The 14,315-nt window shown below is 42.7% G+C and overlaps 1 protein-coding gene across 5 annotated transcripts in view; it reads right to left on the reverse strand.

The window, feature by feature from the left end:
• The window catches only part of gramd4a (GRAM domain containing 4a), a 28,096-nt gene that overhangs the window by 3,142 nt on the left and 10,639 nt on the right, over positions 1 to 14,315 (reverse strand). The window contains exons 4-19 of one of the 5 annotated variants that reach the window (XM_054753419.1): positions 8,753 to 8,873; positions 5,916 to 5,977; positions 5,504 to 5,642; positions 5,312 to 5,337; positions 4,281 to 4,372; positions 4,026 to 4,117; positions 3,906 to 3,954; positions 3,765 to 3,836; positions 3,646 to 3,689; positions 3,452 to 3,561; positions 3,082 to 3,236; positions 1,164 to 1,181; positions 629 to 773; positions 453 to 546; positions 224 to 314; positions 91 to 159 (exon numbers count right to left, since the gene is read on the reverse strand). In XM_054753419.1, coding sequence (XP_054609394.1) covers positions 91 to 159; positions 224 to 314; positions 453 to 546; positions 629 to 773; positions 1,164 to 1,181; positions 3,082 to 3,236; positions 3,452 to 3,561; positions 3,646 to 3,689; positions 3,765 to 3,836; positions 3,906 to 3,954; positions 4,026 to 4,117; positions 4,281 to 4,372; positions 5,312 to 5,337; positions 5,504 to 5,642; positions 5,916 to 5,977; positions 8,753 to 8,873 — 1,379 coding nt within the window. Of the gene's footprint in view, positions 1 to 90; positions 160 to 223; positions 315 to 452; positions 547 to 628; positions 1,182 to 3,081; positions 3,237 to 3,451; positions 3,562 to 3,645; positions 3,690 to 3,764; positions 3,837 to 3,905; positions 3,955 to 4,025; positions 4,118 to 4,280; positions 4,373 to 5,311; positions 5,338 to 5,503; positions 5,646 to 5,915; positions 5,978 to 8,752; positions 8,874 to 14,315 lie in introns of those variants that run through there. The other 4 variants (XM_054753418.1, XM_054753421.1, XM_054753420.1 and 1 more) reach the window with 4 other exon arrangements.

Below are 14,315 nucleotides of genomic sequence, written 5' to 3' on the forward strand. Positions count from 1 at the left end.
TGAAGACTGAACTGGTGATTTTAAGCACTCATTTTAAACCAAATCATGTTAGTATTGGGGGGGGGGAATCAAAAAAGGGTGTCTTGGTACCTTCTGAGTGGAAGGAGTTGCTATGGAGATGCCCATTCCACTTCCTGGTAGGACTGACAGCACCTTGTACTGCAAAAAGTAAGACAAACAAACAATGTTGATTGTGCATTGACTCCATGTTAGATTTTGTTACCTTTTGTATGTCAGTGATGTCAACCAGCTTGATGACTTTATTCTTCTTGGAGGAGCCCGATCTAGAGCTGGAGCTCTCAAAACACAAATAACTGTCGGACAAAAAAGAAAGCGAGAGAGAGAGAGAGAGAGAGAGAGAGAGAGAGAGAGGCTGACGTTCACAAACTTCTATTCTGCAGCACTTTGATGAGAGGGAAAAAAAAGGTTCCTTTGAGAGATGTTCCACTTACTTCTCAGTGACGTAAAGCATCCCATTCCTGATGTAGTCTGTGGGCATCTTCCTGTCTCTGTTTATGAGGCAGCAACGCCAGCCGTTCTCACACACTGGCAACACAAAAATACTAAATCGTGAGTCCTAAAATGTAGATATTTTGTAAAAGGTTATTTTTGCATATCGCATATATACCCGCCAGAGGGCGCTCCAACTCTGGTAAGTTGAAGATCTCATGGAAGGCTCCCTTCTTGGTGCTGTGGGAGCGCCCGGTCTCCTCTTCTCGGTTTATGCCGCATGGCACGGCCGCCAGGCTGCCTCGAGAAGCCACGGGCTGCACCTAAAAGAAGTAAAACGTAAGAAAAACGACAGAAATATGGCAAAAGGAAACAATGAAAGATGGTGGCAACTGACATAGTACATCTGAAAGGCTCTAAAAATACACAAAAAGCCTAAAAACAACTTTTAAATTCTGTCTAGGTGGCTGTAGGAGCGGACATCAACCATTTAGGGTCACACACTACATACAACTGTGGGACGGGGAGGACCTAATACGGTGTGACTCTATGGGCCACCTGTCTTCATCAAGCATCTATGAGAATGGATCCGAAACATCACGCTTGAAGACCACTAGAGGCAAGCCTGACTGATCCATTCTCTCATCGAGAGTGGTAGGTGCCACACCCAGGCACGGTAGAGGAACCAGAGGGAGACACACCAAAGACCCTACCTTCTCTGTGGCAGAGAGCTGAGAGACAGAGAGACAGAAAGAACAGAGGACACCTGTGACAGATGCCACAGCAAACACACACACACAGTCTCTGATGTCCAGGTCTCAGAATGAAGGGTGGTGCCTTTGATGCATTATTGATGGCACTGATGATAATACGTCCAGAACGCTGCCACAGGGGGCAGTAGCGGGCTGACACGGTTGCTATTGCATTGAACCAATATATCCATTGGTATTATCAAGAAAAGCATGTCTTATGTATTCAGGCCTGATTAGTTTTCTGCCAAAAGAATTGACACAGAAAGTAAACTGATACAATTTTGAAAGAAAATAAATAAATATTGCACGGTTGACATCTAAAAACAGACAAGTGAATGGAGTGAGGTTCCCCGGATTGGGAAATTCATTCCTTCCATAGCCCCTCAACAGATGCTTTCCGCTGCATCAAAATCACGAGAAACATTGTACTTTTTTGTACTATTTTATATGAATTTTTAGCCTATTTCATATACATGTTTTTGAAATATATAATATAGACTAAATTTTATATAAAAATAGCAATTCTTACACATTAAATGTCAAAAAAATATTTATCTTCCGTTAATATTTATTTAGTTGTGTTACTACTATATAAAATAAATTTTAGTATTAACTATTAAATTTCTATTTTTTTATTTGGTTTAGTCTATTTCATATACATTTTTATACAATACAATGTTTATTAAAATACATAATAGAAAGAATTTTTCAACTTTTTGGGCTATCTGCCTTATGGGCGCCACACAGGGGAAGAGACGGGCAGCTGCGGTTGGCGGGGTTCGTCACCGGCGCGTGGCGGGCTGTGCACGCGGGAGGCGGCAGGCGGTTGCACCAGTGAGCGATGCATTCACATCTAGAACGTATTGTCAACACCGGCCGCTTTTGCTCCTCTTAACTACTTTGATATACCCAAATTCCCTCCACATCTGACAGCCATCTAAACCGTGGGAGACTCATACAATTCACTCTGGTTGTGGGTGTGGCTGGTCGCAGGCGCTTGTCACCTCCCGTGTGCGTGGTTTGCCGTACGTTGGCGCTGGGTTTCGCCAGTCGTGGTTGCTTGTCACCTCCCGCACACACGGGCGCTACATTAGCCGCCGCCCGACCGGTAATCACATCGCGAGGCTTGGCAACTCATCACACATTTCCAAGTGCCCGCCCCCCAAATGCCACGCAATGAGTCACCCAGGCAAGACATTCTCCGTGGCATGTTTTGCACAGTGCAAAACTTTTATCATTCCCACAACAACAGATAAGTCACACACAGCAGCCATGCTTGTTTTGGCTTTGAGAAGGGAAAGTGGGCGGGAGACTGATCGGCGAATATGACCGCCGTTATAAAGCAAGTATCGGCATATGCCGATACCGTGCTTTTTCACGGAAATCGGGCGATACTGATCGGTGGCCAATCGATCGGAGCACCCCTACCATATACAGTAATATTATTTTTTGTATATATCACAAATAGCAATGAATACTAATTAAAAGTGATGATTTTTTTCAACTTAAATTTTAGCCATTAACGTTTACATTTTAAATGCCTGTTCCTGTCCAGCGTCATGTGATATAATCTTTGAATGGACAGGATCAGCTTCTTTGGCATTTTAAATAGTATATAATAAAAGAGATTTACATCCTTCGTGGATTATGTAACTCAAAGCTGGGTCGGACCTCCACGCAGACGGATTGTGATGCAACTACAAAGCCTTGTAACAGGTACGTACCTGATTAAATGTCAGCTTTTTGCATTAGCGACAGTAGAAATAATCCCGCATTAGGCATATTTTGCTCGACTAAGCTGTTTCTCTGTGTGAGAAAGAGTGAAAGAGAGCGAGAAGAAGCCCCAGACGAATGTGGGGGCGAGGGAAACGGCTCTTACCCGCCGTGACACAGTGGCGTTGGTCCGCTCTTTGAGCTGGGGGTCTGTAGGGAGGCTGTTCCACACAATGTAGGGGGTGTCGTACTTGTCGCGCAGCTTGGGGCAGCTCTTGAAGAGGAAGTCTATGATGAAGAACTTGATGCCGGCGTACAGGCCTACAGAAGACCCATAGAGACACAGAAATATGAGAAAATCCAGGACAATATTAGATATGCATGCCTGCAAGCCTGCAGCTGCGTGGTGACCGCATGCACTGATTACTGTATGAATGCATTTGTTTGTGTGTACTGGAATGAAACTGATGTGCATTCATTCATGGGGCCCAAGGTGGCATTTATAGCATGATGGAGGGATAACGCTGTGTTTGTACCAATCATGAAGCCCATCAGTTTGTACGGCAGGACGCAGGAGGTGATGAAAGCCACCCACAGGCAGATGTACAGTTTTCGGGTGCTCTCCGGCTGCACCCACATGAAGAGGCTGGCACAGGAAAAAGGGAAGAAAAAAAAGCAATGAACAGCCTATTTAAATCTACATGAGCAGAATGTTTCAGACAAGACTTACTTTTTTATTTTCTCTAAAACATCCGCCATTTTGCCAAAGAGGTTCTGGAGGAAGAAAAGCGGTGCGTCAACAATTATTAGTCACATGTTAAAGAGTCCCACCCCCGAGATAATGTGAACCTGTGCTTTTTGTGCAACGTCAAGTACAAGCTGAAACTTCTCCGACACAGTCAGGTCCTCCTTTGGAGGCTCCTGCATAGCACAAACAGCGGTCACAACAATAGGTACACAGGCACAGTCTAACGTCGTTACTGCACGTACCATTGGCTCAGAGACCTCAGGCACAATGCTCCACTGGATCCTCCAACCTCTGGAAAATGGGATATTATCAAACAATATTAGAATATTTCACACGTTTATTTGCTTCTATTGACCGATTACCTAGCAATGAGGTAATTTAAGGACAAGCGCAGGATTGCCAGGAAGAGGAACATGGGAATGGCCCAGCCGTGCCAAGCAGCGTTCATGTAAATCTGCAAGAAAACCAAACAAATATTCGGTTTATTTATTGTTGAAATGCAATGTCAGCTTACAAACACCGTTACTAACCATAAAGGTAATCATCAGAAGCACCACAAAAATATTCAATACGGTTTATCAATGCGGTATGGTGTTGAGTGATGCAGCAATACTCACAATGAAGGCAATAGCTGAGGTGTACACAGAGTGCCAATTGGATAAGGCGGAGAGGTTCCTTAAAAAGTTGGTGACAGGCCTGGCTCCTCGCTCTGAAACAGTAAGAGCCATATAATTTGGATATAAAAAAACAAAAACACCTCATCTTATCTTATCTTATCTACATGGGTTGCTCCCGCATCTTTTGATTTTGCCGCCCTGAGGGGAAAAAAGACACCCCTGGTCTAATACATGCTACATACTAGACTGTAGACTAGAACACCAACATACAGTAGATATGCCTGACTGGACAGAAATATTAATAAAATAAAGACATACAGTCAAACCTGTCTTAGCGGCCACCTGTATAGAACAGCCACCTGCCTATAGCGGCCACTGAAAAATCCCCCCGCAAAAAATTTACGTGTTGTAGACCCTGTGTATAGCGGTCACCTGTCTAACGCGGCCACCCATTTTATATATATAATTTTTTTTTTCATTAACAATGGTACACATCTTCCTTAATTAAACAGAAAATTAAAGGAGCAACAGAAAAAAAACAAATATAAATACTAATCAAGTAAATAATATTTAAAAATAAACAAACACAAAATAATTAAGATATTCTTGTATGAAATAGTATGAGCATGTTAAAGATACGACAAAAGTAGCCAAAATGTGGTCATAGGGCAATCGTGACATGCCAACTCCACCAGCTTGTCGAGCCTCAGTGCAATGGCTCAACTGTTTTGTTTTTTTTTTGTAGTTCCAAATGTTACAGCCCCCAAACTTTGCTCCTTTTACATCAACCACAACCCGTCGAGTGGGCAACCATCTTGAACTAATTGAACCCTCTGCTAGAGGTGAAATACATAATGCCTACACAACAGAATCATGTTGAATTGAGCGCAAGATCAATCCAATTTCATGAGACACCACTCTTAATTAAAAGCTATGAGAGTTTAACTTATATTTCAGATGCGGTCAAATTGAGTTCAATGTCTAAGCTACAAATTAACAACAACAATGAACTATCTGTTGTGAGTACTTACTGAGTCGCCTCATGTTTTCTGTCAACCTGTATGGGAAGATAAATGCACAAACTTAAATGGTGCTAGAGTTCAAACAATGCACTCTATGACAAAGAGTATGACGTCAGTGGCCATAAATGCCATTGCGGTGTGGGTGAGCAAAACGCAGGATCAATACTTGATGAAAGACACTCCACAGTAGCTCGTTCCCACCTTTTAGCACTTAGTGGTTCCTCGGCCTCCACCGTGCTCTCCTCTGGCTGAAAGCGGAAGTCTTCAATGTAAACTCCGAAGCGCTCGTACAGCCACTTCTGCAGCCGCGAGCTCCACACCTCCTTCTGCTGCTGCTTATCTGCTACAGTAGAAACTCTTGTCATGACATACATCACATAGCTGAAGATAATTAACACATTTTTTTGAGTCAACTATTTGTAGTTCACACATCTGCACTGGGTTAATTTACACCGCTCCATTTCCACTAACACTCAAGTTACTGGAGGTCAGTCATAAAAATAGACACTCTCATAGTGCTTTGCGGCCCTTCAACACTAACAAACATTCTCACTTCCTGTTTGCCCCACTTGGACTATTCTTGTCACCCACCACCCTCCCCCTGGGGTCTCACCTGTTCCATTATTGGAGGGCGACTGTTGTTTTCGGGGCGGTTGCGGCGGAGAATCTTCCAGCCTGAGTGAAACAGAAAATGCAATAAACGTGTCACTTTCACGTCCCTATAGTGGGAGTTGCATTGTGACAAGTGCATGTCAGGAGGGTCCTTATTCATTTTCAGTTTGACATCTAAAAGTTCCAATTTACTTACAAAAATCTCCCCCAATGCATTGAAATAAACTATTTTGACACTTCAATCAAGCAGTACAGTTTCACTTATTTTGGTTGTTTTTTTGTGGTACAATTTCATATTTCTATACTTCTATCTAAATGCATGGCTTATTAGTAGGGGTGTCACAAGTAGGGTTGGGCACTGTTTGAATTTGAATGATTCCCGTTCCGATTCCCCTTCCTAACAATTCTCAATTACGATACTAAAAAGGTGGAGTCATAAAAGTTTGCTTGGACTCTAACCAGAGTTCTCTTTGGATGAAATGTCTGATCTTCTCCATTAATTGTTTAATGATATGAACTAGGGATGTCCCGATCGATCCAATTTTTTATTTTTTAAATATAGTCTTGCCGATCTGATCTGATACGGATCTTTTTTTTTTTCCCTTCAGTTGCCTGGTAATCAACGGTAGTCAAATAAATTAGTTACTGCTGTTAACGCGCTATTTTTGACAGCCCTAATTAAAAAAAAAAAAAAAATCTTATTAAATGGTCACTCAATGAAGATTTATGGCTTGTTTTCAATATGATCATAAAATTTTTTATTGTGTTATTTTTCATGATTTAGTTGTGTGGGTGTCAGTATATAGACACAGTGGGGGGGTGGGGTGGGGGGGTTACGTATGAAATGCCTGAGGATTTAGCAATTATTTATCAATTTGGCGTATCAATATGGCTGTCTAACCTCCCGTGTGTGAGACAATTGAATTGATCAGATTCTGTTTTATTTATATGTGTTACTTCGGTTACCAATGCAGATTAAACTCTGTATTACCTTCTGTAATATGAATGGAGCAGTAGTGTACAATGCGCCTGTAGAGTTCCGTCAACTTCCAGCACAATGTCAGCTGTATCTAGGACACTGCTGTCTGATAGAGTTTGTGACTAAATTTAACTACGGCCATTCTCTTTACACATGGAAACTTCCCAGGGTAACCAGAGTGTTCTAATTTTAGGCACCGAGCTTTGGCGCTTTAATCATTGGGTCCATGCACGGTGTTTACTATCAGCCCACATCTTTCCGACAAGGGATTAATGCGGGAAGTGTCTTTTGCGCGCTTAAGTTCACGTTTCTGTGCCGGTAATCACTTGGCGAGGACCTGTGGAATTTCCCATTGGCGGGCCGTTAAGCATCATCTGGTCGCACACAAAAACACAAACTTGCACAAAACGGCGCACACAGGATGAGATAAAGGTTCCAAGATGCCACTGTGTCATTAGTTTGTTTTAAACTACATATCTCCCATAAAATGCACTTCAATGTGGATATCTTCTAAAGCTGCTTAGGGAGCACTTTCATTTTGAACCAACTATAAAGTAGTTTTTTCCCCTTACAAAAAGATGATCATATATGCAGTACAAGGTCTAGAGATTTATACACGCAAATCAGCAGGTGGCGTCAAACAACTTCTCCACAAGCGTGTCAGAGCTTTTCTTCCTATCACTCAAAGGGCCCGCCTTTTATTGTAGTCAGTGCGGCTGTAACAAACATTTATTCAAACCTGCCTATCTTAAAGTATCTGCTTCTCTTCAGAAAGCAAACAAAATTGCTAATTTTAAAATAATGATAATCAAGAAAAACAGAGTCAAACAACTTTTGACTTTTTTTTTTGATGAGGTCTTCCGGTAGTGGGGTCGTCTTATATTTGGGTTAGCATAGTATTTCGAGGCTTAGGGTGTTTCCAACAACTCGTACCTTACTGGAGTGGGGAGTGATTACCCCTCCCTCAACTGGACCCCCGCTGGCCATACTCACTTCTAGCTGTATTACTGCAATTTCCCTGACTGAGTATTATTTCCAGTCTTTTGGAAGGTGGTGGCGTGGCTGTCATTAAGTACTTCTGAGAGAAGGGCTCACATTAATTGAATAATATGAAGAAACATGTAACAAATGTATTTGCGGGTATGCGAATGTGCCTTGGCTTTGACTTTTGGATTATTTTGAGTATTTTATTTATTTCTACTATGAAATGTGTTGGTTATTATTAACAAGTTACAAGGAACACATTACTGTTATTCCCAGACTTGGTTTGCAATCGTACCAAAGGGAAGTGTGCCAACACTGAGCATACTCCATGGACGTTCCCGAGCATGGCACGATTGGCCTAGTAGTTAATAGGGGGCAGTAAAAACCATTACAAAGCAACAAAAGCTTATGGGTGCCTTTTAAGTGCGTGATAAACACGTGTATCAACCTTTGCGTAACAGTCTGAGCTTTATTGGTCAACACTTTGTCACAGCAAAATGAGCCTTTAAAAGCTACAACAGTGCAACACGGTGATCCTAATTACTGTGAGCAATGTGATCAATTCTGGTAAATGTTACTAATTGCAGTGTCTTTCCCCTCACTATTGTGTCTTTATATAAAGCCTTCACCAAAATGAACCCAAATGGTATTGGAAACGTGAACAATCAATAGTTTCACATTAGTACGCTCACTGATAGACAGTTTCATAATACACTCATTCCCTACTAGTTGGCTTGGGATGGTACTTCATGTACTAGTTTGGGCACACTTTCTTATTCAATAGCATGAGGAAGTGTGTCCAAACTTTTGACTGGTTGTGTAGAGGTCCATGAGCACCATAGTAGGGACTGCCAGGGCTCCTCTACAGGCTTTACCTGGTCTTCAGCACATCGCCCATCTTGTGCTCCAGGTCGAGGCGCTTGCTCCGCTCTCTCTCCAGCTCTTGCCGAAGGGAGTCCACATTGGTCTCCTCCCGTAGCTTCCTCAGCTCCTCCTCTGAAAAAGACAACACAGGAGGCTGAGGATCGGGTATGAATAAAGTAGACTTGCTTTGAACGTCTTTACAAAACAACTCAGAGAGAACTATCAGTTCATTCGCTGATCACCCTTGTTTCCGTCTTTCACCTTCAGCTCTGACCCGCTCGTCCACCTTGTCCATCAGCATCGAGTGGTCTCAGGTGTCAGGACGTTCTGTAGCAGCGTTGCAACATCAGCTGCATTTCCTCCCAGTCCTTTTGTCCCCCGACTAAAGGGACGCATTAATATTTAAAGGACGGAGGCCAATAAAGGGAGAAGTACCACTTTGATATGGGCAGAAATTTAAAAAGGGCATTTTGTTGTTTTCTTCAACAACTTTAACAGAAAGGCGTTGCTGCTGTTGTTTATATGCTGCAAACCTTAGCTTTGCGTCGATACAACACTGAATATGTGTGTATACAGTAGATGTGAGGGTTAAAGGTCGGCCAAAGGTTTCTATGCCCTAAGCAGCTTAGCACTGGCTAGAGTACTAGTGCCAGGAGGGCTACAGTCATCAGTAAACCTATTAGAAAATTAGCTAACTGGAGTGATGATGCACTAAAAACGGCATTTTACAAAATAATATGGCAGTTTAATACTGCATTAAAGGAGACGCTGAAAGTGTGTGGCAGCAGAGCAATGGTTCTCTGTTCTCTGAGTTGTTTTCTGTCAAACCCCCACTGGGGGACAGAAATAAGAAACTGATATCTCTTTATTTAGCTGTACTGTACACACTGAACTAGAAACTGAAATCAGCAAAATGCAACAAAGTGGAGAGCAGTGAAGCATACAAGCGTATTCAAGAGTCAAATTGCATGCTGAGTGCGACAAATTCATACATGTTGGCAGGTCTGCACTAATATTGAAAGTCTTCCCTGCCTCTCGTGCTACCCCAGGGAGGGCAGCCCCACGATCTGAGAAGCACAGCAGTAGAGAAAGTCGCAATATGCGTCAATTGCTTTTCTGTTCTGTAAAGGCTCTAATCATGCGTTAATCACACTGTCAACACCACCGTTCTGCTTCTAAAGTTAGACTGAAGTCTTTGTTATAGAAAAGGCGTCATCCTGGGTCACTATGTCAAAGAGTCTAGCGCGACCCACGAGTCTATTCCGTTTACAACCCCCGTTTCTCTATTATTCTTATTTGACACCAAACGGCTGATATTGTCATAAATAAACTCAAAAAGTGATAAATTAAAGCTTTATGCTGGACACGTTTGAGAAACACTTTTGTAAATAACTACAGTAAATTAAATGTTAATGCGCATGGGTTCTTTTAATATTACAAAGACGTTTATTTTGCTCCGACATCACATTAAGGTCAAAGTTGGTCACATGCAACCACGCCCCCAAACCAAACCATCTGTGTGTTCGTTGTGTGCGGGCACAGTGTAAGATGACGTTGCCACTCTCGTTCGTGCAGCGCCCGTCACCCACACACATCAAACCACGCTATTCTCATCTTTTCCCTGGAAAACAAACTCATACTTAGCTTGTCAGTATTCATTTTGTGGTTTTAATTTGATGTAGTCTTTGTTTTATACATTGGTGAATGAAAACAGCATTAGACTCATGAATAGACAGCTTGCTGATGAAAATGCTTACTCGTAAACTCTTACTAGTCTATCTACAGTAACAATACTACTTACTGAGGCTGCCGCTACTTTTGTGACTCCTCAACCTATCAACAGCTCCACTATACAGCAGATCGAAGCTGTCAAAGCTGAAGTCGTCCACCTTGCACACCCCCATCCGCCTGTGGAGCCGGCCGACCGTCGGGACGCATGAGCAGGATTGGCCCGGCAGGGAGGCCGCTTTGAGGCTGTCTTGAATTTGAGCCACGGCTGCAGGTTGGCCTCCCACACCTCAAAACTCCTTAAGCGCTGTCATAATTTAGTTATGAGGGCTGCTTGATAGGCCCGTTGCAACACAGAAGGCTATTCTGTTTGCATGCAATAAGAGTGGTCAGCAAGTGGGGCTGGACTGAGAGTATTAGGCTTTGGGCAAATACAGGAGAGGGGGGCACTGGAGGTAGTGAGAGGTGGGGCTTTGCACCATAAGAGGGCCTGGAATCTGAAATGTGTGACACGCACACATGTACTGTACATTACGCATGTTAGTACGGTTTTGGTGTGTACACAATGGACGCTGAGCAAATCACTTTTCATCTAACCAGGAAAAGTTGAAGACATCAAAGGGAAAAATACTGTGGGAGACTTTCTAGCGAGGACAATGGCTCTTCTCATCAAATGTGCGGTCAACAGGGTTCATGGAACAAATGCACGATGGCATCTTCTCCTGTTTGTTCTTGGCAGAACAACTATAACGTACAATGTATGCTTCCTTGGGACTTTCACTTGGTTTCTAAATTCCAGTCTGATCCTTTAGTTTCACATCGTCTTTCTCCACAAAAGGTCAAAGCCAAATAGCTATCTTCAGCAGCCTATTAGTTGGAAAAAAGCATAACACAGCCTTCATAGGCAAAAAAAAAAAAAAAAAGCTTTTGCGAGTAAAGCAATAAATAAGAGTTGCATCATGCAATGTTGTGCAAGAAGGGAGGACAAAATCTGCTCGCCTAGAGAGCTAGGATCACATGAAACACGATGGCTGTCTGGCCGAGTCTCAGCAGTCTTCACACAACAACAATGCCTATGCTATGATGTTCTGCTGCAGAAGGGTGGGTATGTAGTGTGCGTTTGTTTTTCTTCCCAGCATGAAGTAGGACAACAGCTAGGACACCGTATTGATCAGTCAGTCAGGAAAGCGCAACCGGCCTGGCATGCTCCCCTCGCAATGACCTTCAATCCTGGATAATTTCGCCTTCAAATCTGCTCTTGCAACGCCGCAATCACTCTCTCGCTCTCATACACACAAATATGTGTATAGATCTTCTGCAACACAGCTGAAGGCATCAACAAGCCAAGCAAAACAAGCAAGAGAGGCAAAAAATAGGCATGAATGTTGAGTTCTTATGCTACAAACACATCTTCAGAGTGTTTGTTTGGCATAAAAGTCAGTAAGCATACAATAAGGGAGGCTCTTCCCACTTTTTGGCACCCTTTTATGAACTACACCCTCTTACAACCCTCACATTTCACCAACCTGGCTACAGGATAGCTTTTCAAGGGACAATACTACAGATGAAACCTGGGTATACTTTAGAGTAGCCAGTGTACCTCTTGTACAGCGGTACATTTACTATCCATAGAAAATGCCTCAATACACACGGCCACTATTGTCTAAATAGCTGGCAACAGGTGGTGGTGGTGGTCACATCATGGTTTGGGGGTGCCAGCGCAGACTGAAACATGAATTCTGACATGTACTGTGTTTCCTTACATGTTTGCTTATATTAAACTCAAGGCCCGCAGTCGGCTAATGTATAGAAAGTGGAAGGAACAAAATACCCCCTGACAGGAAACCACGTTGAGCAGAAATAGACTTGTGTTCAGACAAAAACAAAGGAAGGAGAGCTGTGGGTGGTTGGACACATCCAACCATTACACTGGAGCATCACTAGAGAGTTGGTTAGGAACAACACGGAAACAGGAAGCACACACTACCTGAGGGAAACAAAGAGAGCGATGGCTGTCCACAGTGAGACAGCCGAACAGTATACATTGTCACATAGACCTGAACCAAACCCAACCCAACTGATGGAAACTAAATCCAATACATATTAACCATCGAAGTTCCCCCAGAATAGCACTGGTCAATCACAATGTATGCCACGGGTAGGAAGGGCAAGGGTCACAGTGTCCGCACACATGGACACCATCTGGAATGGAAACTTGTGCGTCCGGTGGAGGGGCAGAACACAATACACGTTGTTTGTTTTTGCATGCAGCGTGGGTACCGTGTTATTTTAGGAAAGTGTGAGAGAGAGTACGCCTACACCTCTACATCCAAAAAGCATTGGTCTAAATACTGAACGTCATGCTACATTCCATCTTTTGTGTACTAATCTCATTCTGGCAATGGTTTTCCCACATGCTAACAAAGTTACTACTTCACTTGGTTGTATCTGCACAATTTGTCATGACCAAAAAGGAGTAGGAAGAAGCAGAGCTTATTTAAATCCTACCCCTTCTCCGTGTCTAAGCAGTTACAATGTTTCAGTGTTTAACATGCAGTAGGTTAAAGAAGGATAAAGTGTGTCATATGTGTAATCATTATTTTTATGTGTTTAATATGTACACCAGAGCTATTCAGCTGGTGGCCCATAGGGCCAAATCCAACCCATGAGTGACATCAGGCCGGCCCAGTTCAGTTTTAAACTTGGGAGAGACTAATATTTTTGCAGCAGATTCCTAAAAACACCACAGTATAGAGTATAGTATAGGATCTTTGACTTGCATTTTTGCAGTACGTCCTTAAAAAACAGCAGAATGCCCCTGTCATATAAAGGATCTTTGACTGGCGTTTTTGCAGTGGGTCCTTAAAACAGCAGTTCACTCTCTTATGTAGAGGATCTTTGACAAGCATTTTTGCAGTAGGTCTATAAAAACAGCAAAGCACTCCTGTCATATAAAGGATCTTTGAATGGTATTATTACAGTGGGTCCTTAAAAAACAGCAGGAGCTTGTTAAAAACAGATTACACCTGTCATATAGAGGATCTTTGATTAGTGTTTTTGTAGTAGAATCTTAAAAAACAGAACGCTCATGGTACCTGTCATGGTACTATTTGCACTGACATTATATACACCATAATAATATAATAATAATAGTGAAGGAAGAAGTCTGGCACCCCCAGTCCTAAGCTTTCTGATAATGTGGTCCACAGAACAACGTACAGTACATATATAAAATAACTTAATAAAGTACACAATGAAAACACTAGCGGGGCACTAAGGAAAAAAAAAAAAATACTATAACACCTTAAGGTACAGCTACCCTTTCCGATTCTTCCCCTTAGGAATCCGCACACTAAATGTCAAGCAGCTGCCATCTTTGTTGGAGCTGCTATGACATTTCCATCACTAAGCTGGCTAAGGATTTACCTGTGTGTTTGCCATATCTCTGACAATCTGTGATGGACAAAAAGTAAGGGCATAGAAAGTAGAAGATTGGGCGAGTGCAGCAGGAAAAGCTCTTTTTAAGGAAGGAGGAGGAGGACAACGACGAGGGTGGGGGAAGCTCACGGCATCTTGACAGCATGATAATAAATCTGGCTCTTTTAGCTCCAGCAGAGGCATTAAGGCAGAGGACATAGCCTGCAGGTATTCTCTCTTTCACACACTCCCTGTCTTTCTCTCTCCCTCTAATAGACATGAAACCATGAAAAGAGAGCAGTGGGAGGGGGGTTTGACAAGCGTCAAAGTCCATTACACGCTGACACGATACTGTCAACGTGCATGCATGGTGCAACAGTGCTCTTGATTCGGTTGTAGCTTTCGCACTCCAGGATAACCATTTCAAAG

Source organism: Dunckerocampus dactyliophorus, chromosome 15 (assembly GCF_027744805.1).
Source record: "Dunckerocampus dactyliophorus isolate RoL2022-P2 chromosome 15, RoL_Ddac_1.1, whole genome shotgun sequence".
Classification (NCBI taxonomy): domain Eukaryota; kingdom Metazoa; phylum Chordata; class Actinopteri; order Syngnathiformes; family Syngnathidae; genus Dunckerocampus; species Dunckerocampus dactyliophorus.